Source organism: Solanum dulcamara, chromosome 4 (assembly GCF_947179165.1).
Source record: "Solanum dulcamara chromosome 4, daSolDulc1.2, whole genome shotgun sequence".
Taxonomy (NCBI): domain Eukaryota; kingdom Viridiplantae; phylum Streptophyta; class Magnoliopsida; order Solanales; family Solanaceae; genus Solanum; species Solanum dulcamara.
This window is the reverse complement of record NC_077240.1, coordinates 78,377,891-78,405,421: the sequence shown is the minus strand read 5'-3', so window position 1 is coordinate 78,405,421 and position 27,531 is coordinate 78,377,891. Positions and strand designations below refer to the sequence as shown.

General features: G+C 35.9%; 1 protein-coding gene across 3 annotated transcripts; it reads left to right on the top strand.

Annotated features, from left to right (window-relative positions):
• The first annotated feature begins 638 nt into the window (after positions 1–638).
• LOC129887717 (uncharacterized) lies at positions 639–19,525 on the top strand. Of its 3 annotated transcripts, none has more exons than XR_008766459.1 (20): positions 639–805; positions 893–965; positions 1,918–2,040; positions 2,764–2,933; positions 5,207–5,356; positions 5,856–6,005; positions 7,024–7,081; positions 7,883–8,205; positions 9,082–9,213; positions 10,773–10,910; positions 11,225–11,311; positions 11,585–11,704; positions 11,839–11,956; positions 12,062–12,187; positions 15,827–15,961; positions 16,533–16,681; positions 16,788–16,928; positions 17,279–17,602; positions 18,110–18,274; positions 18,547–19,525. XR_008766459.1 is itself a non-coding variant. In XM_055962916.1 (20 exons), exons 1-19 carry the CDS (start codon positions 749–751, stop codon positions 18,206–18,208), a joined length of 2,673 nt encoding a protein of 890 aa, XP_055818891.1. In that variant the 5' UTR covers positions 639–748; the 3' UTR covers positions 18,209–18,227; positions 18,547–19,525. The 3 variants fall into 3 exon arrangements, 2 of the variants coding, with proteins under 2 accessions (XP_055818891.1, XP_055818892.1); XM_055962916.1 differs by having other exon boundaries at positions 18,110–18,227; XM_055962917.1 differs by having other exon boundaries at positions 640–805; positions 10,791–10,910; positions 18,110–18,227.
• The last annotated feature ends 8,006 nt before the right edge of the window (positions 19,526–27,531 follow it).

The window sequence follows — 27,531 nt, the reverse complement described above, 5'->3', positions numbered from 1 at the left end:
ATTATTAAATATTTCTTTTGCAAGTATATTCGAGGCACTTCAATTCTTCACCAAGAAATCAAGAATGTAAAACCTTGTTGCCGTATTGTTTGATCTTAAACATTTAATAGAGGTGCTTGTATAGATTTTGTCGTATTATTTGATAGAGTATCTATTATAGTATTTTCTAATTTTAAATCTAATAAATTAAAGAATAATTAAAGAGTAAAGACCCAAAGTCGTCCAGTCACCAGAGGCCTAGGACCTAGGTTATATTTATATTTAAAAAATATTATAAAATATATTTATATATTAAATTTAACATATTGTTAATATATAAATATATTTACATACGTGTAAGATTATTTGGTTCGGTTCAATTTTTTTTTTTATAATTTAAAAAGACCATCCTAATTGTTAGGGATGAATATACACTTAAATAAAAGTGCACGATTTTATTAAAAAATAATATAAATCAATTCTGTATGATTAGATTTGACCGATTCGATCGATTTTTCATATTCTTTTGATAGCACTAGTTGATTTTACCACTTCCATACATATAAGAGAATCAAAATTTCTATGAAGTGAAACAAGCTCAAATGACTAAAAATATATAATTTTTGAATATTTTAAAAATATATAATGCGCTCCTATGTAATTCATGTGTTCTTTTTTCTTCTTCCTTACATGTCCCTTTGTATCTGCTAAGACCCTGCGTTTGCTGATAAACCCTAATTCAAATTACTCAAAAATAAAATAAAAAATAATGGTCAAGAATAAAGCTCAATCCAAGAAGCAGCAAAAGCGTGGTGTTGATTTCAAAGTAAAAAAATAAATTCAATTGAATCTTGAAATTGTTATAAAAATCGATTCTTGATTTTATGGAAGTGAGATAATTTTTTTTTGGCAGAAAATAAGAAGGAAGATTGGAAGAAAATTGCCTCCAGCCCAGAATGCCACCAACACTGAAATCAAATCCAAAGGTAAAAAATTGCTGAAATTGTTTAGCTGTATTTTGCTTATGTATTGTTTGTATATATAGTTTCTATTGTTGCTATAGGTTAAAAAGAGTGGTAAATTGGATGACCCCTTTTTCTGCGATTGTTTGTTTGGATTGTTTCATCCATTTTCTTGTATTAAAGCTGGTGCTTTAAGTAGTTTAGGTTCCATTAGTAATGTAAATTTAGGTCAAAGTGATCTCTTTTCCCGATTAATGATCTTTGCGAACGCACAATAAAGGGTAGAGCCTTTATCGATATGCTTCTAATGTTGAATCAGGATCAACTAGGAGAGAAATAGAGAATTGGGTCTAACTCTTCTTTGGTGTCAAGGTTATAGCTATGAATAGCCCATCCTCATTAACTTTAATGAGTAAAGTAGGCAAACCTATAGGTCCTAGGTCAGAATTTGTTCTCTTGGCATACCAGAAAAAATAGCCATGAATAGTCATCTGACTTCCGGGAAAGAGTAGAAGAATGAGACCTATTAGGGGACATACCATTGTATTCTATTCCACCTCTTAGAAAGAAAAGAATGTATATAAAAATACTTAATAGCATGGCCATACATTTGTACAAATTTCTAATGGAACCATATAGTCGAGAGGTCTGTCCCTTCTTTGGCTTCCTCTGCCACTATTGGCCGCTGTTTCATGTCCAACACCTTTACCGCCAGTCCATTTGTTAAATCCAGTTCAGTAGCTACTGATACAAACCAGAAACAAATACTACTTTTATCAGATAAAGTACAAATCTTTACAGAAGCAACACAAGTATTGCAATTTTTTTTTTCAAAAAATAAAAGTAAAAAGATCGTCAGAGCAAAGTATAACACCCTATCCTTCTCTTTTAATTTCTTCCCCAAAAGTATAACACCCTTATCTGTGGTAGAGGAGAATTGACGGATTAAAGTACTTTATTGATGACTTAATTGCAGCAATTATTCTACCTGAGCAAAGTGTAGCTTCAGAGAAGGCTGGTTTAGCTGTGAGCAAGAAAGGTTTAACCTTGAAAGAGCTTCTTCAGCAAACAAGTCATCACAATGCGAAAGTTCGTAAAGGTACAAGCTTGTTAAGATTTTTGCTTGTCGGGGATAGCAATTTGAATTTCATGCAGTTTGTTACACAGTAAAGAGTAGAAAAGTGAAAAAACAGAACTGTTACACTTTACCTTTCTGATTTTTTATGTTGTGTTTTTGAAAAAAAAAAGAACAAACAAAGCAATCAATTGATTTACATGGCATATGATCTAATCAAGCAAAGTTGCTGCATTTAGTCAATTCTCCTTTAGGGTGGCTCCCGAGGCGAAGTGATAAAAGCTATGAGAAAGTTGTTCCAGAAATATCAAGAAACTCTGCATCATGTAATGCTGTATCTGTTTGCTACTTACATGTTATTTGTACCTTTTGGCACTTACATTCTCCTTCTGTTCTTCTTTTTGCTTTTTCTCTTTTTGGTTTTCTGTTCTCCTTTTGGTTTCTATTTGGAAAAGAAGCTTTCAAGTGGCAGTATTATGATTATAAAAGATGAACTTATGTCATTTTTTCTAGAGCTAGCCTTTCACTGCGTTAAAGTTCATTTTGTGTTTCTTTTTAAAGTCATTTTGTTCCTTTGGTTATAAAAAGATTAGGTGTCTTGCGAACATCCTATATTGAGTAGGGCAAGTATTTTGAGATTGCGAAACATTTTCTATCTATATTATTGCTTTTATGCCTTATTTCTTGTCTTTGTAGTCAATGGTATAATGTGGTCGTTACCCATGTTCAATCTCTGTTAAATTTCAGATGCATTAATCGGAATTAGAGATGTTCTTCTTAAATTCCCAGCTGAATTGAAACTGCATAAACTTGCTGTTATTGAGAAACTGCGGGAACGTATCAGTGATGATGATAAGTTGGTCCGTGAAGCACTATATCAACTTCTCAAATCAGTTATTTTTCCTGGCTGTAAAGAGGTAGGTTTGTAAACCTTTCTCTTCTAGTCCTCTCTTTATCACCTGGCGTAGTTTCTAGGAGTAAAAGTGCATTTGGTATAAATACTACTTTTTCTCCTATAAGCCTCTTTCTTCAACAGTTCCTAGAGAATTTATTCATCACGTAGTAGTTTCCATGCACTACAATTCCACTTAAGTAACCATTGTTTTTCTTGTACTTCAACAACAACTACCCAGTAATCCCCCGAGTGGGGTCGGGGGAGGATATAGTATATGCAGACCTTACCCCTACCTCGCTAGAGATAGAGAGGTTATTTCCGATAAGACCCTCGGCTTAAATAAAGCTTATCCAAGCAATTTAAACAAGGGATACAGAAACAAGAGTAGTAACAACGACGGAATAATGTGAAATGGAGATCAGTACACAACATAGAGAGGAAAGAACAATAGTGACAACAAAATAATGTGAAAGTTGAAGTTCAAAAAATAAAGGTGATAACCAAAATCGAAAAATAAGAAACGATAAGAATAATGCTAATACCACTAGTAAGAAAGAAGGACTAAGTATGACCACCATGCCTATCCTGCAAGAAGTGAGAGAACGCTTAGTTACCAATTAACTTTCTACCCTAATTTGCGGTCTTCAATAATGATGTCAAAGGCACGCTTAAGTCCTGAAGAGGCTCAAAACGTGGTGAGTGCTTCACCTTGCTTAGTGTGCATTTCATTGTCGTTATAAAAGGTTCTAAGACATGCTTTTTCTTGCCAATGAGGCTTTTTTGAAGAGGTGACACTAAATAATTGATATTTCACTTTATCGTAATATTTTTTTTCAATTTCTTTGTTCATATATTTGTCATTCATGCTTATAATTGTTAGTCTTGGACTAAACATGTATATTTATATTTTTTCTCCCTTTGCGCCTTTTTTCATTAAAAGCCTACACTTTATTTGTGCTTTGCGCCTAAAACCCCAACAAACCTTGGAGCTTTTTTTCGCTTTTTGCTTTTAATAACACTGCCTCCAATCCCTCCTATCTAAGGTCATATCCTTGGTAAGCTCAAGATGCGTCATGTTATGTCTAATCCCCCCTCCCCCGTACTTCTTCGGCCTACCTCTACCTCTCCTGATGCCCTCCATTGCCAACCTCTCATACCTTCTCACTGGGGTGTCTAGACTTCTCCTCTTCACATGCCCAAACCATCATAGCCTCGCTTCCCTCCTCTTGACCACCTAAAACCAAGTGAAAACTTCACTTAAATAATCCAATTGAGTCTCAACTGCATCACTAAAAAACAGGGTATCATTTGTGATCAATAACTGAGACATTGATACTATCCCTACACCCCCAACCGCAACATCGAAACCCTTCAAGTACAACCCCCCACCCACCCCCACCCACCCCAACCAAAAAAAAAACAAAAGGAAAAAAGAAAAAAAAAGATAGCTCTATCTATTATCGTGCTTAGAGCTTCCATAACTGGAATAAACAACATTGGTGATAGAGGATCCCTTGTCTCAGACCCCTTGAACTCCCAAAAACCCCGCACAGGTTAACATCCACCAACACAGAAAATCTCACCGAAGAGATTCAAAAATAAATCAAGTTCCTCTACTTCTCCCCAAATCCCATGTCAAGCATAATGGAATCTAGGAATTTCTAGTTCACATGATCATAGGCCTTTTCAGGAGCAAGTTTGCATAACACTCCTTGCTTTATCCTTGAATCTACCACTTTGTTTGCTACCCCTGCATCTAGAATATGTCTACCCTCCACAAAAACATTTTGTGAAGTAGAGACAGTCTCGTCTAACACCTTCTTAAGTCTAATAGAAAGCACCTTAGAGATGATCTTATAGATGCTTCCCACTAGACTAATAGGTCTATAGTCCTTCATGCTCATAGCTCCCTCCCTTTTTGGGACGATGATGATAAATGAATGAAGCATTCACACATTGAAGCAATACAAAATGTGTGTTCCTCTGCTGTTAATTTGATTCCATGGGTGAAATTTTATGAAAAGCTAGCTTTTGCTTCTATTGCCTTCAATTTTTACTGTTAGTTCCATTTCTTCTTGTTAGTCTTGAGGCTTTCAGATTACGTTAAACCTTCCCATGAATCCCCTGTTTCTGCTTGTGGTTTTGCTGTATCTGCTTACATTCTCTTTAGTATTAAAGTGCAGATAGCTGTATTTTCTTTTTGCTGTGATTATGGTGGTTGTTTGAATTCTACGTGACTTTGTATTATGTTTCACCTATAAAAGACGGGGCTGACGCTATTTGTTTGTGTTGCAGGATAATAAGGGGCCAATCAATTCCTTGATGATGACATACATATTTAATGCAATGACACACATGGCTATTGAAGTGCGGTTGATGGCTTTCAAATTTTTTGACCTCTTGATTCAGTATTTTCCATCTTCCTTTTTGCTGTATGCTGAAAAGGTAGATACATAGGTTTTTCTTTGAGGGAAGTCTTAATATTGCTCCAAATTCCGACTATATTTTTATTTTGGCACTGTTTCAGTTGTTGATGGTAATTCTCTATCTATATCTTGATTTAACAAAAAAAACCTTTTCTATATTTTCTTTGACTAATACATTCTAGAAAATGCCAAGTTCAGATGTGGGATGTAAACTTTGATAATGTGCTTAAATATAATCATATTTAGGTTACTTATCAGAGAAGAAGAGTCTTGCACTCTTGATTCTGTTTTTCTCATCCCATTGTCTTTAAAAATGATGAAACTGCTCTTGCTGTATAGTGGTGTTTCATGACTCTTCTGTTGCTATGTCTTTCTGAACTTCTTCATGCACCATTTTTTCTGATGTAAGATCTTTATGTAGCATTCTATTGTATTTCATTTTCGTTTATTCCGGTAGGGTTTGTTGTCTGAATGCTGTGATGGAGTTTTTCTCTCAATAAGCTTCTTATTTTTTACAGATTCTCCAGAACTACGAGGACATTCTGCAGAAGAACAAATTTTACTTGCAAGACAAGGGCAGGCTAAAGAATGCCCTTGCTGGGTTGGTCCGCTGCTTGTCACTGTTACCGTGTAGTAATCAAGGAGAAGGCGACTCCTTAAGTTACAACGTACTACCTTGTTAATTTTGCCATCAGCATACTCAAGTGCATTCTTTTTTGAAGGTTTATGGTTCTGTGTTAGTTGCAGTAAATTATTTTTGTATGTTGATCAGAGGAAATAATTTGTTTTGGTAGTTAAGAAAGTGTGCAATGTTTAATTTTGCAACAAATCAGACTAGTTGACTTGTCTGGCTCTTATGGGCGCTACTACGCATACTTATTCTGTCTTATATCCTATTTAGGTTCTATGAAGTTTTATCTTCTATGATCCGACAAAAGCATGTTTCGATATTCTTTTGGGATCCATGAGTAAGTGCTATGGAGATTTTAGGTAATCGTCCAAGTCAGTAACTTGACATTCCTATGAATAATAATCTCTAGTATGATTCTTGAAAACAGAGAAGAGGGGAAGACTTGCCATCTTTGTTGTCAGTTTTATACTAAGATATTAGTGACTAGTGATCACCAAGCTTGCCTCCTTGTACAGTGATGTGCGAACACTTTGTATTCAGTAGAGCTCCTAACCACCATAATCTCATCGAAAAGATTAGCCAATATAAGATGCTGCTAGATAACTTCTAGTTTTAGCCTCCAAATAATTTTTTACTGAAAATGGGGGGGGGGGGGGGGGGGAGGGGGGCTTGATGTAGAAAAGAATGGAATGTAGCTATGCAAACTGTAAATTTTGGAATGCACGTCTAAGTTGCCATCATGGTACACAATACAAGATTGATGACTGGCCTGTTCTCTTTATTTGTCCTTGCAAATTCAGAAAATCCCCCTGCCTATGGAGTAAGGTTTTCGTTTCATTGCAAAAGTGGACCATTGTAATTTAAATTTCTTTGGTGTGCATGTTACCTTTTATGTTGGTATTTCCTTGTTTATTAGGGGTGAGATAGTTCTGTCAGCTAGTGGTTAATGTGCCACAATTTGCCCTTAATTACTGCCAAAGTTGTTCTGTACTGTGCTTGCAAATACTTCCCAGTAAGCTTCTTCTCGTTCAATGCTTACCCTTTCATTTGTACAGGATGCAACTCTTGCTAGCTTGCATGCTTTTGACCTTGATCTCTCCGATAAATCTACTGGTAAGGCTGTTTAATTGAACTTCCAGATCTTCTTTCATTTCAAAGACCAGGGTTGCTTATGATAAATCCTTGTAATGGATATAAATACACCCCTCTTACCCTTAATTGCAACTGATACTTTGATGAAACCTTTGAGTACTTTTACCAACCATTAGGGCATTGGTAACATTTTTTATCCTCTAGATGCACAATGCACAATCACATGATATCTGGTCCACAAAAGCTTAGATGATCTCCTTGATTGTGTTAAACATCTAATAGACATGGTATCAATTGTGGGCTATTGTTTTTCCATTGACCAAAATAAAGCAAAGCACTATCCAATTATTAACTCCACTACATAGTCCCTAGGGAATTTGTCTAGTGGTAAGAGTGTTGAGCATGATGTGTGGGTTTGGTGCACTTCGTGAGTTTGAACCCTGTTCAAAACATGGTATTTATATGGAGAAGGATAGAGGCCAACCCCGTTATCCACCGAGTTTTGAACTATGCGCTAGTTGGTTTTCGGGGATATATCGGTTATTGGAAAAACTCTCACTCCCTATGCTCTGAGCAAAAAATAACGCACCATGGAGAGGTTGAAAGCAATATCTTTAACAATATTTCGAGTTTTGTCCAAGTTCTCTCAAGAACTCCGATCTCTCCGGCACCAGAAAAGTTTCTGCTGAAGCTTGGGGTTGTTTACAGTCCAGTGATGATATATTGGGATATAGCTCCTAGCTGCATGCATTGTGACTTTCTAATGGTCTTTTTCCTTTCGAGAGTTGCTGAAACTGAATTTGGATGTCATTTGTTTTGCAGATCTTTCTGGTGTTGTCAACAAATTGACAGATCTCTTACCTGTTCTAGTTAGCTGCTTCCAGGACTTTAGTCCATTAATCCACTCCATGGACCATGTAGATGTGCAATCCTTCGATTGTATGTTGTTTTTACTTCAAAGCATTGATCTTGTGGTCAGGTTCTTTGTTCATGCATCTGGCAAAAATCAACACGACTTCCAAAATCTGCCACCTGCTCACCAGAAAAACAACCTTAGTATATGTGACCAAAGTATATCAGCAGTGACTTTAAAAAAGTTATGGGATGAGTTTCCTTTAAGTCCGAATTATTGCATGTCAGAGAAGGTACAATTTCCTTACTGATATTATTTTTCTTCATCCATGTCACTCTCTATTTATTTTTAGTGTTTATTTTTCTTGTCTCCTTAGCTTAACTTTTCTTCCTCCCACCTCCCTGCTTCCCCTTTGCTTGGAAACCAGGAAAGGGAAGACACAGGTAGGGAAATGTAATCTTTTCCCTCCGTTGTTAGTTTTCAAGAGAAAGACGAAAGGAAGTGGAAAGCTAAGTTGCTCGGACTCTCCAAAAATGTTGCCATACCCATGTCGGATCCTTCAAAAATACACTACTTTTGAAGGATCCGACACACATCGGATGACATTTTTGAAGAGTATGAGCAACATAGGTGGAAAGTAATGATTTTCTTGTGGGGCCACCTATGTTTTAATATCTACGTCTTTAAAAATAGTTCTTGAATGGTTGAACTTGTTAAAGAAGCCAGTCTAAGTAAACTGAATATCTATGTTCAAACAGTTACTACACTTAGTAATTAGCATTTTAATTTCATGCCACATGCATTTAAAGTTTGAGGCATTGTTTAAACATTCTTAAAGTAGTTTTAGTCTCCAAAGAAACAATGCTGTTTTATCAGCAGCTAAAGGTTTGAAACAAGAATGCTAGTCTTTCCTATCCTGCATCTCAAAAATATTGTCTTCAATCTTGGTAATCGTTCCAAACAAGACATATTTGCAAGAGTAAAAGTAGACCATGAGTAACCTTGTTGAAGTCCTTACACATTTATTGTTAAAATATTCATACGTTATTGGGTCATGGATGCAATAACTTCTTTTTTCCTTTTTGTTTTCCTTTTCCTTTGTCTTTTTTCATTGAAAGTAATTTTTCTCTGATTGTTCCATCTCCTTTTTTTTTTGCAAATATTGCAGGATGGCGACCGATATTTCATGCTGAATATTGTAATTACAGAAATATTTTTGCATCTAAGTTATGGGTCCAAATTATCCCCTGCATTGTTGGAAAGATTTCTGGAGTTCATTGAGAGTTCTCTATCAGAAAAGGTTTGTGATGTTGAATTTATGAAAATTCAGCTGAATTTTTTTTAGTATAGCTGATTGTAATTTTTATGCCTATGAATGAGAAGTAAGCCCTTCATTTACTTAGTTTAGAGAAAAAGAAGAGTTAAATTAGAGAGCTAAAAGACAATAGCGTTGATGTGGGGTTAATGTATGGTATATTCTGAACGATAATGGTGTTCCGGGATTCGTTTGAGTTTGCACAGCTCATAGAATCCAGAGACAGGGAAGATGAGCAGGGCAAGAGAATCAAGACCGACAGATTACATCGCAAGAAGCCTACAATCTCCAGGAATCAATGTGAATTTCGCATTAAAAAAGCATTGGAAGCAGAGTCCATGAGAAAGTGACCAACTAGTGAAGATTAAGATTTAGTTGTTGCTGTGAAGGATTCATAATTTGCTTTAAAAGACAAATTACTTATCATTATTGGAATTGGTGGGCCCGACTAGAGTGGAATATATAGAGGATTTGTACTATCGCCTATCTCAATTAGCTTGGGACTTGAGGCTTATAATTGATTGATTGAAAGATAGCTTGGTAATTGAAAGCTGTGAATCTGTATAAGTTTAAGAATTGTCAGTGAAAAATGAAAAAGTAACTTAGGAATGAGAATATCATTGCTGAACTTATCAGCCCGTGTATATTTCACCATGCCCCAAAATTTTGTTTGTTCTGTTTTAGGATATTGAAAATACGAGACAAGTATGAGGGGATACTTATTCCTTTACGGCTTTACCGTAAGAAAAATCATCGGAGCTGTAAACTCTTTTATCTTGTTGAGCATGGTGGCTCTTTTAATGCTCAATCAGGATCGGGGTGGTTTGGCACTTTGGCTTCTAAAAACTAATAGGAGTTGTTACACATATTAGTAAGCCCTTTCTCTGTATGCAGAGAACCATAGATAGAAATCTTGCTTCAAGGTTAACAAGTATAATTTAGAGGTCTTTCAGGAAAAAACACAACAAGCTTAGAAGCAATTCCTATTAAGAGCATGTTATATGGAACGAATTAAAGAGAAAAACGTCCCCCAGTAGTCTTCAGTTAATGTCATTGTCAATGTTCACTTGGTCTCTGCAGCATACCTGCCTGACTGGTGAAAAATTTTCTGCTCTCTGTTCTCCTTCGTTGCTTAAATCAGTGAGCTGGTTTTACTTGCCCTTCTCTCTCAAAAAGAAAAAAGTAAAATGTTCACATTGAAGAATGATATTTAAGTCGATAGTTTTCTAACATTTTGGTAATGTAATCCAGGAAAATCCTCTGACAGTAGCCTTTCACAAAAGAAAAGAATAATTAGCTTTGGCAATAAAATTAATGCACAACGGGCAGAGCTTGAGATAAAAATCTAAATTTTAGGCATCATTACTGCTTTATTTATTCAGCTCAAAGCTAGATTCTTCGGAGTTGCGTGTTTTTCCCCAAAATTTTTCAGATCTTTGACAATTTCTTTCTCTGCTTTTTTCCGGTTTTATCTCTCTAATTGTGTTTAAGTTGTCTCTCAAGATGAATATATGTGTCTTAGTCCTGATGGTATGCTGTGATAGAATACCTACATCCTGCAGATTTGCAATGGCAGAGAGGCTGGTAAAGTACATCACGAGAAGCATTTAATTTCACTGGTTGCTTTTATCCCAAAACTCATTATGCAAGTGTCTGTTGCTTGGAAGTCTCGTATCCTTCAGGTTTGCACAACAAACTGAAAAACCTATACTTTTAATTCAAGTATCTCTCTAGTGACTTCATCATTTTGTTTTCTTTATCTATGGTTCCGTCTTGTCAAGCAGTTTGAAGAACCTATAATTTTCAGTTTTAGAATCACATATTAGAGAGAGTGAAAAAAAAAGTTTGATGTTGAATATGTTCGTATTCCTTAATCTTTTGCATACCCTCGTTTTTTCAATTGTATTTAGACCCTAGGATTATGATCCCCTTTTGATTTGTTTTTCATGTGCTGTGTGCTACCGGTGTTAATAGTTAAATTTTCAATTGATTGCAGGCTTTTACGACAGTTTTTGAGAATTGCAGTCCAGAGTCCTCAATGAAATTGGCTTGCCTTTCTGCTGTTGAGGAAATGCTACTTCCTGTAAGATTATCTATCAAAAGAATGCACATTTTTTCATATTCTGGCATGTCTTTGGAGTGTTTACATTTTTAATTTGTGACAACTCCTTGTCTCAATAAAAGGGAAAACTCCTTTTGTCTGGTTGCTGCTATTTGTTTAATTTAAGAAGTCATGTATTAGCAGCCATCTTGATGAGTAACTGGGTTATCTCTTGTTGCTAGACAATCAGCACAAGGTTGATGTCCCTATATGCTTTCTTCGTTGAATCTAATATCAAACTTTGGGTGATTGTAGGAGCAGAATTGCCTTTATCTGGATCCCAAAGATCTTGAAATATTTAATCATAGTACATGGATAGTGGAGCTTCCAAAGCTGTTAGTCCTCTTAGGTGATAAACACCCATTACATGCAAAGGTACCTACTTAGCTACCACCATACTGGTCTTTCTTGAGATGAAATTTATGCTATATGCATATCCATTTGTTATTCAAGTTTTCTCATTGAGGTGAACTAACATCCTTTGCCTACACAATAATTGCCTCTTGTAGGCTATGTTACGTCTTCAGCTTCGTGTTGGACAAACTGCTAATTTGGACTTGACACCGGCAAAAGAATATGACAATATGCAGTACTTTATAAGAGCTTTTTACTGCACCTACCCCAATGGTATTTAAGATTCATCTTCATCTAGTTCCAACTTTTATTTCTTTCATAATTCTGAATCTCAAATTATTAATTCCTCACATGCTATCCCTTTTTCTTGCACTGTAGGAACTGTAAGCTATGGTCCGTTCATGAGGCTTCCTAGAGATATTCAGGAGCTCTCTGTGTGCTGCCTGTATTACTTCCCTTTCTTGGACAAGGTGCTACTCCAGTCTTTAGCTTCATGTTGCATATGTAAGTATAACTCCTTGCCATCGATGATTTTTATCTCCTTAAATAGATGGCAATATCAGTGCCCTTTACTAAACTAATTAGTGTTCAAATTGTTGAATTGCTAGATGTGTGATGATCTCATCTAAGAGGTTGGGTTGTTAGAGAGAGCACACTTTTATATACTTAATTATGTCTTTGGCATGCCTTTTCACGTGCGGGCCTGATTCATTTTTCATGGGCGAAAATGCGTAAATCATTTTTGATAATGGATGAGGGTGGAACTTGAACCCATGACCTCTACCTGCTTGTACCATGTTAAAATTAATAAATTTCTCATTGACTTTTCTATGTTTAGGAAATCGTTTAATCCATTTTGGCACTGGGAGTTTCCCATTTGTCTAGTGTTTCCATGTTGGTTATCAGCAATCAGCATAGGAAGAGGGAGATTTGCCTAATTTTAGATCAAGATTATGACTTGCCCCTCCAAAATCAGCCTTTCAACTAAAAACCTTTCCTCATGTGCTTAGCTCAAAATTGGTAACTGTGTCCCATCCATTGCATTTTATAACAGTCTAATCGTATGCCCTTGCAGCTTCTATCTCACTGTCAAACTATAGATATACTTCCTACCCCATACGTGTTTCCCATTGTCCATTATTATGAAGAGTGACCCCCCTATATTCCAAAAATTCTTCTTTGGTAAAGTTCTTCATCTACTTCATACCTTCTTCATAATCACTGATGTTAAAATGGATAGCTGCATCAACTCCTCAGAATTTAATTGCAGCATAGTAAAAAATGTGCCCTAGCAGCAGCATATACAGTGTCAAGTGTCATCATCAAGGTTCTAAGACATACTTTTCCTTGCCAATGAACCTCTTTTGAAGAGACAACACTAAACAATTGATATTTCACTTTATCGTAATTAATTTTCAATTTCTTTGTTCATCGATTTGTTATTCATGCTTATAAATTATTAGTCGAGGACTAAACATATATATTTTGTACTTTTTCTCCCTTTGCACCTTTTTTCATTAAAGCCAACGCTTTATTTGCGCTTTGCACTTAAAGCCCCAACGGACCTTAGAGCTTTTTTGTGCTTTTTGCTTGTGACAACACTGGGTCCTCTCCTACTCTTTCTCACTTGTAATCTCTGCTATGGAGATGTAGCAATCCCTGCGCATTTGAAGCACCGTACTTGGCCAAAAGGTCTAACCACTGCTGCTGCAACAACTCAGCCTCTGCATTTACCTATGGATATAAATCACCAAATTTCCGTAATTCCTACTCTTTCGTATTCATCCCCTTTCCTATGTGTTTTCAGTATATCAAATGCATAACCATTGCAGCGAATATCTGCACACGATACTAATTGTCATTGGCAGTACTGGACGTTTCAATGTAAACAATGGAGGAGTTGGAGGTTCTGGAATTCTCCATTTGGGTGACAGTTCGTTGAGCTTTTCGGTGCTATTTTCCCTTGAACGGAAACGGATTCTACTGGAGCATCTTGAAAACTAAGATTAAGATCAAGCACCTCAAATTCCCATTACAATATGTCCAAAGTTGCACTAAAAAAATTAAAAAATCAAAAAATCAAATGGGAATTCAAATTATAGAATTAAAAAATCAAGAATGCAATAGAACAATCAAATTATGGAGATTGAGTTAAGTTTCAGGGATATAGGAAAATGGCAAGTGGGTTGGGGGTGGGAATAAAAAGGAGGGTATCAAGAAAAAAAGGAATGTGGTAATACACACACTACACAAATACATTCTCTGTGTATGTACACTTTCAAATGTATAATATATAGAGGGGACAATGATGAAATGTGAATTACATTGGTCTTGGGCCAAGAATGATGGATGGAAGGGGGAGGCAGTTACCAAACGTTGAGCAAACTAAGAAAACATTGGGCCGATACCACCTGCCTGTAGCAGAATAGCTTGAATCTCAACCAAGATCGCAGAGGCTTTGATACTATCTTAAACTGTTTGAGTGTCTGACCATTTCATCCAAAAGTTTAATCGGTTAGGGAGAGCACACATTTATATACTTGATTATGTCTTCAATACAAATATTGCATGATGTTGCCTAGTTAATCAGGGATAGGTGGGAGTATTGTTATTTAAGTGTGTGACCATCTTATATAAAAGTTTGTTGGAGGAATAAACTTTTTTTAATTTAATTATATCTTCGACACACCCCCTCTACTGCGAGCTTGCCTCTTCTTTTTTTCATTGGCCAAGCATGTGGAAAGTCTTCTTAATAATGGGTGCGATGAGAGTCGAATCCAAGACCTCTACTTGATTTGAGGTAATATTGAAGTGTGTGACCATCTCATCCAAAAATTTAAGTTGTTAGAGAACATACTTCTATTTATTTAATTATATCTTCAGCAAGTGTTATAGCTGCTTTGTGGGTGAATCCCATCAATTAAACTAGAAAATAGAAAAGAGGCTAGGGAAATTGAAGGTGAAAAGCTAGAACCAGCAAAATGTAGAGAAATTGGTAGAGCAGAAGAAGGGCTGGATAACTGGTTGAGTAAAAATGTTTGTATAATTTTTCCTGAAATATCTTTGAGAACTCATATAAAGACAACCACATGACTTGGATACTAAGGGTACTTGCAAAATGAGTTAGTTGATACTCCCATATGTAGGACACTCCTATTTCCTCCAACTCCATGGGGGTAAGATGGACCTATTGATCTGGTTTCAACAATGTCAGTGACAACTTGAATAGAACCATCTCTAGCATCAATAAGGTTTTTGTTCCAAGACAGTTAAACTACCATGAAGGCATGAATTATTCTTTTTGATTTAGGGAGAGTGCAAGTGTGTCCATAACATCAACTTTCATCACTTTCCTGCAATGCTGAGAGAAAGCTAGATTGAAACCATCAGGCCGCGGTACCTTTATCGTGAATAATTCTTTACCCTTTTTTCCTCCGCTTATCCTCAAATGGATGCTCAAGCATTTCCTTTTCAGTCGAACTAATTCGTCACATGTCCAAATATTTCCAACAAATTGTTTTCTCCAATCCACGTTCTCTTCACAAGTGTTTATTATATCATATCATCGCGAATATCATCTTCTTCCTCCAGAATATGCCCATGAATTTGTATCTTTTTATGGAGCATGTTTACTACATTGAACCAGATGATTATTCTATTTTTAGGTTTTCATTGATTTTTTTTAATCTTATATTCGATGTTCATGAGTGTCACCAATGCATCAGTGTTTCTTAAAAGTTTTGTCGGTGTGTGTGTGTGTTTTTACTGAATAACTGGACAGGATTTTGATGGAAGTTTGGCGCATGTTCTTTCAGGCCATGGCGGTTCGAATAAATGTCCTTATGGTTTGATATGGTTCGAACATATTTTAAATAAACGTTCTTCCCTTGTATCAGGAGAAATGATATGACTTTATAGGTTCGGTCATATTTTAAATAAATGTGCTTGTCTTGTATCGGAAAATGATATACTTAAATAAAGGGAAATTCTCTTTGGTTAGCATCTACATGTATTGTTACAAAAGATGGTTCAGTCAAAATATAATAGAAGAAGCACAAACATATATCTTTGGTGCTTCTCTCTTGTATGAGTACGAGCTGTCATCCTCACGATATTATTTCATCTATGGTTGTTTTAATGTAGGTCACGAGTTGGAACCATTTATCCTTTTTCGAATCATGGAAGTTCTACACTCAGCCTACAAGGCTGGCCATATCCAGATTGCAGATTACATTAGCTTCTTCATCACTTTGCTTTCACGCTTTCAAGTTTATCCCGGTACCTTCTGAATCAGGCTTTTTGGTGTTTCCTCAGTACTTTTAAGAATTGGAAAACTATAGAACTCAAGGGTGTAACCTAGTAATCAATAAATTGGCATTCAAATTGTGGAGACCAGAATTAAATCCCAAAGGTGATTTCTCTCATCTGCCTAAGCGTTGGTGGACAGAGTTACATGTACTTGTGTTGGTGCAAGGTAGCAAGTATCCAGTGGAATAGTCAAGGTGTGCACAAGCTGGCCCGAGTGTTATGGTCAGTGTGTTACCTCAGAAATATTGGACTAAAAGACATAATTATTCCTTAGTTTATTGATTAGCCATAAACAATGAATAAGAAGAGAAACTAATAGAAAGATTACTGCAAAAAAAATTGTCAGGTGTTGAGATTTGAGTCTGAACAAGAAATAAGAGTCCCTTGCAAGGAACTTGTCCTTAAATATTCTGCATTTCTCTTTTATTTTTCCTCTTTTTCTGTAAAAGTACTTTCTGTTTCAGACACCTTGTTACTTGTTTTTTCGCTGTGACCTATAGTTTATAAATATTAAATCTGGAACCTGGATGCTTTTCTGCAGAGAAAATTGATCCTACTGAGAAGCACGAAGGGAAGTCAAATCATGGAACCTTCAAATCAGTTGTTAGGGCTGTTTGTTCTTGGTTGTCCCAGATTGGGGATGATGTGCTCGTTTTGCAGATGCTGGAGAAAATTGTTCTTGATGAGATAGTGAGTTAAAAAGTAGATGCTGTATTGATGTGGTGTTTTTGTTTTGGAATAGATGATCATGATATTTCTCCAGCCACTAAACTCCTGGTTTTATTTGTTCCCGCAGTCTCACAAACGACCAGTAGACAACATATATGGTTTTATAAGATTGCTTATCACACTAGACTCAAAACCTACTAGACTTTCTGAACAAACTATCAATAGACTAAGCGAGGTCCTTCCGGAGTACTTCTTAGATGTTGTGAATGTAAGTATTTTTCAAGTCTCCTTCGTTTATCACTGGTTAATTTCATGTAACCTTATGTACTGTTCGTTATAGATACGTTCAAAGTTATGTTGATTATTTGTCACTTGATCTTTCATGATGGTAAGATTATGTCTCTACCACTAAATTGTATGTAGAAGAATGCCAACTTCTAACTCGAATGTACAGAGAAATAAACCCCCCCCCCCCCAACAGCAAAATAAAGCACAAAAAAGGATAGCCATCCTCTCAGAGCTTTGATTTGCATGGTTGGTGGAATTTTGTTCTTAATGTCATTTGCTTGTAATACCTTCAACTCATGGCTTTTCAATTGGGTTTTAACTTTGATGTAGAACTTTCCAGAGGAAGATGATGAGGCTACTAAATTTTTGATTCAGCAGACGAGGCATTATTATCTTCTTCCCTGTTTTTTCCTATTTGATAGGAGCACAATGCTGTTAAATCAGATATTGAAAGTGATGGAATCATTTATCAGGGGAAATGTTTCATCACTTTTGCCTCATCAGAAAGGTGCCTTGGCAAAGGATCATTCAAGCAGAATTCTTTCTGTAGTCTCTGTTCTCTTACTTGTGCTTGGAGATATTAAAATGCAGAAACTTCTTATATCATGCAAGACACAGATTAGAAATATATTAGAAAGCATACGCACACTAGAGGTATGATATCAAACTCTGAGCTCGAGCTTCCACTTTCTCAATTAACCTTTGCATATAATAATACTTATTTGTGATGTATATGAGCTGAGAGCTTTCCACTTTCTCAAGTAACCTTGCATATAATATGATTTATTTGTAATGTATACAATATTGGTTAGGATGCGTAATAATTTCAAGAGCTGCAAGTGCTGCTAGCTTGTCCCTCTGAACCATTTAAATTGATGAATGATTGAGTTTTAGAAATGAAGGCCCTTATTGCCACTTCAAGCTTTCAAGTGTAAGAAGTTTCTCTTTCTGGTCTAATATGAAGAAAGGATCATTTACTTAACGTATTTGTCCAATGACACTTGCTAAGAACTAATTCCATAAAGATTGTTGAAAAAAAGTGTGTATTGGTTTGTTCAGTGATAAGGGAAAAGAGAGGCGATGGGGGACTACTTTGCTGGTTCTATCCAGTATCAGGCTTATTTTAATGTGCATTACATGTAATCAATTTTGTGTTTGCAGTCTTCTAAGGATATTACGATGACAATTGAGGAGAGACATAAAATTCGAAGTGCCTATGACAGACTGAATGCAGCCATTAACACATTGGAATACCACTAATCTGGAACTGCATATCTTGGCAAGTCTGTTTTTCTCTGCTGCCTAGTGTGTGTGCTTGTACATTCGGTATGTTAGTTTTTCTCTGCTATCTAGTGTGTGTGCTTGTACAATCCGGTTTGTTCTTGAAAAGGCCGTTAACAGCATATATTGCACTAGTAGAAAATTTGACTTGGATGAATCAAGAGTCATAAGCATGTTTGGTAAAACCGTTATAATGCTTTTTCACATCTGACTTATAATTTAGGGATGTATTGTGCTTTATGAAGCGATACAATTTGCAGTACAGGATGAGTGTTTAACCCCCAATGATCATTCATTGACATATTTACCATCTGCAGACTCGATGCAGTTCGTGGTAAAGAAAGAAATCGACAATGCAATCGACATCCAATTATCTTTGATGACATCTAAAAGCTAATGTTCATCAATTGAGCGGGTAAGTAGGACATCTGTTCAGAAGGCATTTCTCAATCTAACAAGAGGACATGAACCGTCTAGAATCCATATCAATTTTCATATAAATGCCTAATTTTGCCAAGGCAATGGTATGCTGTACATCACATTATTACAATATGTCATTAGACCACATCTCATATTGAGACTAATTCATCTGCTGTCTGCTGAGACATTCTTTAAGCTGTATTCCCTTGGATATATCGTTGATTTGAGAACGCAGAACGTTATGAACTATAGGACGCCTTTGGCAGTTTGACAAACGAAATTCAGTATGCTATAGGAAATCCGATAACATTCTTCCAGAAGTGTCAAAGTCTCTTTTGCTGCAAGAACTTGAGAGACATCTCTGCCAATGGTGAACATCACAAGCCTGCTAGGTCACTGTGTAAGCTGTGTTGTCTGGGACTCTAGCCAACCTCAATTTGAGTGATGATACGTATGCTATTTGGCGATTTTGGTTTTCCCCATCTGCTGTTTTGGCATATACATAGCAACTACACTCGAGATTGCATCTGATACGGATTTCTTCATGTAGTCACCCCCACACCCCCGCCCCCCCACATTTTGTATCGACATTTTTGGTTTTGTATTTTAGCTACAACAAGAAAAAGCAGAGAGAAAATTAAGCTACGAGTTCTTCTTCAGGCTGTTCGCGATGAATTATACTAGTAAATGTTCGAGTAAAAAGTGTCTTCTTTAGATGCACTGCAACAAGGCGTAATTTGCCGTGTTTCAATATGTATTTTATGGTAATTTGATATCTCCATTTTCTGTTTAAGACTTGTATAGACATGCCCAGTCTTGTTTCAATCATCATGAAAATACTTTCATGCCAAAAATATTTGGTTTTAGTTTCTATTATTTCTCAATTTTGTATTTGGTTAAATTTGTTTTGACACCTTCCTTTACGGTTTGATGTGAGGAACATTACTGACTGAATTTTTTTAAAACCATCCGTAATGAATTGTTGAACCATATTCATAGCCTTTATACTATCCACATGACTTTTTATGACATTTAGGGGTCACAAATTAGAAATTCAGGATGTTTTCAGTTTTTCGTGTGTATTAAGTCAATGAATTCTTGGAGATATTACTAATTGACTCTTTTTGATCTAATTTTTTTTAAAATCATCTGTAATGACGTGGTGAGTCATATCCACAACCTCTATAGGACTTAAACCACTTTTTATAGCAATTCACGGTTATGAAAAAGGAATTTATGATTGTTTTTGTGTGTTAAGTCTGAATTTTTGAGAGTATTATCAGCCGACTCTTTTTGGTCGAATTTGTTTAGAACCATCCGTAATGACAGATTGAACCATACCTATAACTTATAGAGAATCCACACCACTTTTTATACCATTTAGAGATCACGAAATAGAAATTCATAATTTTTTAGTTTTTTATTTATGTTAGTTCATTAATTTTTGAAAATATTATTGATTATCTTTGTTTGACCAAAATTAGGATCATTCGTAATGATCAAGTGAATCATATTCATAGCCTCTACATTATCCACGCTACTTTTTAGTCCATGTGATTTTCTGAGTTTTCGTGTATGTTAGTTAGTCCATGGTCATTAGAGAAAGTTCTGTAAAGGTTTTGTAGAAAAATTGATCGAAAGTCATATCACCAAAAAATTCATGGGGGTAATACATAAAAAATGGAAAAAATCACCTAATTTCTACTGAGTGCCCCCTAAATAATTTTAAAAACCGCGTGGATCAGGATAAGGCTATAGGAATTCTTCCCCAGATTATTACGGACGGTTCTATAAAAATTTTGCAAAACATATGTCCAAAAGTCATATCACAAAAAATTCATGGGCTTGCACAAACGAAAAATATAGAAACTTGCCTAGTTCTGTTAAATGACCCCAAAATGCTAAAAAAAAAGTCGCGTCGATTAGGGCAATGCTATAAGAATTCTTCCACAGATCATTACAAACATTTCTGTAAGAGTTTTGTTAAAAAAATTCATCGAAAGTCATATCACCAAAAAATAATGGGGTAACACACATGAAAAATAGAGAAAATCACCTAATTTCCTATTGAGTGACCCCTAAATAATAAAAAAGTTGTGTGGATCAGGAAGAGACTATAAGAATTCTTCCCAAATTATTACGGACATATCTGTAAATATTTTTTTAAAAAAATTGACAAGAAGTCATAGCACTAAAAAAATTCATAGGCTAACACAATAAAAAAGGAAGAAAATCATTTAATTCTGTTGAGTGGACCCCAAAAGCTAAAAAAAGGTGTGTGTATTAGAGAGAGCCTATAGGAATTCTTCCTCAGGTCATTACAAACGATTCTGTAAAGGTTTTGCCAAATAATTGATCGGGAGCCATATCGCCAAAAAAATTATGTGCTAACATACACGAAAAATTAAAAAAATTATCTAATTCATTTTGAGAGCCCCATAAATGCTAAAATAAAAGCAGCATGGATGAGGGCGAGGCTCTAGGATTCCTTCTCCAGGTCATTACACACGATTCTGTAAATATTTGCAAAAAAACCGATCGAAAGACATATCATCAAAAAATTCATAAACATTACACACACAAAAAATGGAAAAATTAAATAATTCCTTTTGTGTGACTCTAAATGCTAAAAAAAAAAAGCCGCACGGATCAACAAGAGGCTATATGAATTCTTCCTCAGATCATTATGGACATTTCTGTAAGGATTTTGCAAAAAAATTAAACAGAAATTATATCAATAAAAAATTCATTGCTAACACATAAGAAAAATAGATAAAATCTCCTCAATCTTATTGAGTGACCCCTAAATGATTAAAAAAAATTAGCGTGGATCTGAGAATTCTTTCCCAAGTCATGATAGACAGTTCTGTAAAGATTTTGCAAAAAAAAAATTTTTGATCAGAAGTCGTATCACCAATAAATTCATGGGCAAACACACACGAAAAAAGAAGAAACTTGCCCAATTTCTATTGAGTGCCCCCTAAATGCTAAAAAAAATCTGCGTGAATCACGGTGAAACTATAAAAATTCTTTCACAGGTCATTACGGATGGTTCTATAAGTTTTGCTGAAAAATTGATCGAAAGCATATTGCTAAAAAAATTATAAATTAACATACACAAAAAATAAAGAAAATTGCCTTGTCTTTATTTAGTGGCCCTTATAATGGAAAATAATTATCATGCAACATTTTATTATGTAAAATAGTACTACTTAAGTTTTCGTATGAGTTGTATATATGCTAGTATTAATAAGTAAATAGCTTTATTTATAAACCTGATATATAGTGTGTTGATTATGCATTTCCATTTTTACCAAAACTAAGATATATATTTTTAATCAATATATGTAGACATATAATGAAAGGATGAGCAAATAAACAATAAGAACAAAATGATTTTCACATATAAGTAGGTTTATTAGCAACGATAAGAACTCAAAAATATATTTACACATTTGAGAATAAAAGACAGTTAGAGCTTATAAAATATATATTTAATTAATGTACATAACACACACAAAAAATTAATAGATTTTTAAAATAAATTCTCAAAAGATTCTCTATCTTTTGTGCTTTGAAATTAAAATAATTTAAATTACAGTTTGAAAATTATCTAATTAGTTGAAAATAAAGAAAGACTAATACGGGTGTAACATAAATTACTAATTCCGGAAAGTTTCCATATTTGTTAGTCTTAGGAAACTTTCCGATACAAAAAGGGACAACTTTAACGTTTTTAATGTGTGTGTAATATATATGTATATACTTATTAGCTTTATCTGACCTCTTTTTATGCTTTTTTTGTGCCAAGTGTCTCTCGAAAACAGCCGTCCTACCTTGATAGGAGTAAGGTCTGCGACCCCATGTTGTAAAATTTCACTGGGTTGTTGTTGTATATATATATATATATATACTGTGATTACTTAATACTTTTTACTATTACTCACATAATCACTTTTGTTTCATCGATCAACATTACAACTTAGGGTTATTAGCGTGTTTATTGTTACGTTATGGCAATGCTTTCTGATTCTCAATCAAAATCATTTGGCATCGAGAATGTTGCATGATGTCGGAAGAGGAAGACCTCAACGGAGGAGTTGGAAAAAGATAGCAAGATCCTTCAGGCCACGATGTTGAAAAAGCGTTACGCTAATGTGATCATGAAATCTCAACGACAAATTGTTGGCAAAGCGCTTGATGAAAAAAGAGGTTAGGTTGTGGGAGAAGCAGTTGTGAGAGAAGAGAAAGTGAAGTCACGGAAAAGAATTAGGGAAGCAGCACGGATATAAACGTTCTTAATTTCTTGCTCTCTTTTCAGTTATGAGCTTATAGAAATATCTGATTTGTTATACAAATTTATAGTGTTTTAGCATTCTTATCTTGGATGACATTAGAACACCTCTCCTAGAGTGTAGCTTCATGCCTTCGTCAGATTTTTATCAAAGTGTGGAAGCTATTATACTAAAAAAGAAGGTATTGTATGTATCCTAAATCTTTTTTCTTCTTTTTTGTTGTTGCTAAAGAAGGGAATAACATTTTATGAATAGTGAGTGAAAATATTGAATTAGTGAGAAAAAATAATTATATAAAACTAATGTTTACTGACAATTTTCGACCATGTGTTTTTTTAACAAATAATTACTGTTACGGGGCACTAAAATGGCTATTTGTGAATTAAACAAGAATTGTGGTTGCAGTGAGGAGGCGGGCCCAAAAGTAATCAACCAATCACAAGCGGGCAGAGCCGAAAGATCATTCTAGAACCGTCCACGTGTAGTCACCTTCCTTATTTTCTCTTGTTCTACACTTGTTCCTCTAATCCCCAAATTCTCAATTCTTCGTCTTTTTCTAGGGTTAGTAGGGTTTCCTTCACTCCCAACTTCAACTATGGCATCTTCAACAGCTCAAATTCATCTTCTTCCAGTAGAAAATCCTCAAAGTCTCTGTATTTTGGTGTCTTTTTTCTAATCTATATTTCATTTATTTTATCATGCATAACAAAATTATCTATTCTAATTTCTATATTTTGATATAGGAGAAAAAAACTCAATTGATTATTCTTTGAACACAAAAAAACAATTTAATTCAAAGTTAAATTAGAGAAAAGTGAAGTAATTAAAATACAATAAAAAAAATGTAAACGGGGGTTGGGACGGGGTTGGAGGTCGGGGGATGAACTATTTTTGATAATATAACGATGTAATTAGATAATATATATATATATATATATATATATATATATATATATATATATATATATATTATTTATAAATTTTAAACGGGAGAAAAGTAGAATAACATTTAAATTATTTTTGACAATAATTTTTTTTTATATTGTAAATAATATAATAAAAAAAATATTAAATGCAAAAAAATTATTGTTAATTACATAATTATTTTCACTCATATAGATTTTGTTGGGAGATTTGGAACATACAGGGAGGCGTCACGATTTTGGGTGTTGCAGGAGTATTACGGTCGAGGAGGTTAAGGGTGTTGTTTGTAGGCTGCGTTGGGGAAGAGCGATCGGACCTGACGAGATTTTTGAAGAATTTTGGAAAAGCGCGAGCTCGATAGGTTTGGAGTGGCTGACTAGGTAATTTAATGTCATCTTTGAGACAACAACGATGCCCGAATAATGGAGGTCAAGCGTAATGATCCCTCTATACAAAAACAAGGGGGATATCCAGAGCTGCAACAACTATAGAGGTATCAAGCTTCTAAGCCATACTATGAAAGTGTGAGAAAGAGTGGGGGAGATGAGGGTCAGGGGAGGCGTGTCTATTTTAAAGAACCAGTTCGGATTTATGCCTGGACAATCAACTACAGAAGCCATCCATCTTATGAAGAGACTGGTGGAGCAGTATAGGGAGAGGAAGAGGGACTTGCATATGGTATTCATCGACCTAGAAAAGGCTTACGATCAAGTCCCACGAGAGATACTATGAAGATGTCTGGAGGCTAAATGTCACGCCTCGGGAGGGTACCCTAGACGTAACCGGCACCCGAAGGCCATTTCTGACCTCCGAGCGAACCACCTGGTCCAGTCACACATTCATTCCATCACATTCTCTTAGCGGAAACTTCAATTAATAAAATACTGATCATATATATATATATATAGGGGTCGGAGGCCAAACATTTACAACCCAACAAGACAATAAAATAAGACTCCTCAAAATAACAGTTCGACCTCCCCACACTCTAGTCTATGAAGCCTCTATCAAAGTCTAAGAGGTGCCAATGACAAGTCCATGGCTACCAACAATCAAAATAAGAGAAATGGCAACAGACTGTACATGAAGGCTCAACATCCTCCGGAAACTAGGAGGATTAACCAACTAGCTGAGGGTGTATGTGGATCTTCAACGGAGCGCCGGTTGATGATCTCTAGTACCTGTCTCTGCATCATGAAACGATGCAGGCCAAATGGCGTCAGTACATAGAATGTACGAGTATGTAAAATGGCCGAATACAATGAACATCAAGAAAGGATCAAATCAACACAGAAGCTCGACTCAAGAGGAATACCAACTCAATCAAATGTCCTAAGTCTAAACAAGAATATGATTTAGACGGGACCAATCACATACAATTCAACTCAATCTGACTCAGAGTACTATCAAGATCTATTTGGGAGTTTCTCTTATCCAACAACCATCACTTATGAGCCAGTGAAGGTACAACAAAACGACGTTGTTGCCGCGCCCGTTCATACTTTGCCAGGGTATGAATGAATCAAACACTTATGGATCCAATCCAACCAAGTCCTATAATGACAGGACAAATCTCTCGGGGAAACATCCGACTTTAATGGTTCAATCCCCCCTACGTTTGGCAACATAGGTATTGGGTTCGAGTATGGACTATACTCTTGCCCAATTCGGTGCTCGATACTCCTCCCAAGACTCAATGCTCATAAAACTCCATCCAATCAACTCAATCAAATCATATCGACAAGTCTCATTACAACCTTGTCAACTCATCAACTCTATCACAATCAATCTCTTCCAATCATACTATCCGATCAATCTCAATCATATCCTTCAAAAGAAAATTTAAATGCACATATATAACAATATCTAGATATACTCAATCATTTCCTCCATCCATATGAGAAATCTTTGAGACTCATCACAATTTCAAGACTTTAAATTTACATTTTTATAATAAGCAACATTTTTAAGAAAATAGCATCCTTTATCAAAATCTACATAGTCAAGAAGATCAATAGAACATATTTAGCAACTCATTTTCATCAACTCATACTCACATAAAGTCTCATTTTGGGAACTTCTTAACTCAACAACATCAATACATATAGAATCAAATAAGTAGGGGACAAAACTCATTTAAACTTAGACCATACCAAGAAACTCCATTTTCATGAACATCTAACCTCAAAGCAAGAATAGGGAATATGGGTGGACTCAAACCCATGTTTTGGATAACCTTACATACCTTAGTGAAGACTTGAAGAAAACCTTGTGGTTGGTCATCAATGGAAACTCAAACCTTGAAGCTCTTGGAACTCTTCTTGTTGGAGAAGGATTTGGAGAGGAAGAAGAAGAGAGAGAGAGAGAGAAGAGGTTTCTAGGGCTTTTAGAGAGAGAGTGGGGGCTGAAGAAATGATCCCAAAATAGTCTAGGGTGATACATATATAATTTGAGGCAATTCCCAAATTGCCCCTTCTCAAAAGTTCTGAAAAATAGGCAAAAATGCACCTGGCGCGATAGTGGCGCATCTCGCCATTGCAGCGCCAGGATGAAACACGCCTAAAACCTGCACACCTTGTAGTGGTGCGCCGCGCCAGAGATCAAACTACTGAGGCATGTTTCTAGCGCGATTGTGGCGCGTCGCGCCCTTACATCGCCAAGGCCATTGTTATGAGTTCTGGGAATTTGGCCTGAAAAACCCTGCACAATTTTTAGTGGCGCATCGCGCCAAGGACCAAATTACTGAGACATGTTTCTGGCGCGATAGTGGCGCGTCGCGCCCTTACAGTGCCAAGGCCATTTCCCCAGCAGTTGCAACCCAGGCCAAAAATGAAATTCCTGCCGTGCTAGTTTATCTTAGGATGGTCATATCTTTTGACTCCGAACTCTAAAATTTACGTTCTTGGTGGCGTTGGAAAGAAGACTCGACGACCTTTAATTTGGTAGGTCGTGGGACACCCAGATTGATGTCCTTCAAAATATAGGGCCGTTAAAAGTCGACCCTTATACGAACTCATCCTAAACTTAGCCACAACGGATCTTTTGGACTTAGCTCGGTCCTAGGGGTCCTTGGTGACCCCACATCACCTCTAATACTTCTCAGTCCCTCAGAGACTCATATTAACTCATGAATATACTTCAAGATACTCGGGTTCGACCCCTCCCGAACACAAGAAGGATCCGAATCTTTGAAAGAATTTTGAGGGGTGTTACATTATCTCTCCGTTGGGATCATTCGTCCTCTAATGACGAGAAATCAAGAATAGACTCGGGGTGAAAATCACAATCAAAACTCAGTCATTCAATCAGTCAAATTCTCAATCATTTATCAATCAAGACTCAAGAAGGCACAAATGAATTCAAGTCAAGGAAATGGTCATTACCTTCAACATTCTCCTCGGTAGGCACGAATAGATGGGGATATTTAGATTTCATAGATTCCTCTGCTTCCCATGTGGCTTCCTCAACAAATTGGTTTCTCCACAGGACTTTGACTGAGGCGACTTCTTTGTTCCTCAGTTTGCGAACTTGGCGATCAAGAATTTGGACCGGAACCTCTTCATAAGACAAGCTATCCTTAATTCCAATGCTATCAATGGAGACTACCAACGAGGGATCTCCCAAGCACTTTTTCAACATCGAAACATGGAATACCGAATGAAT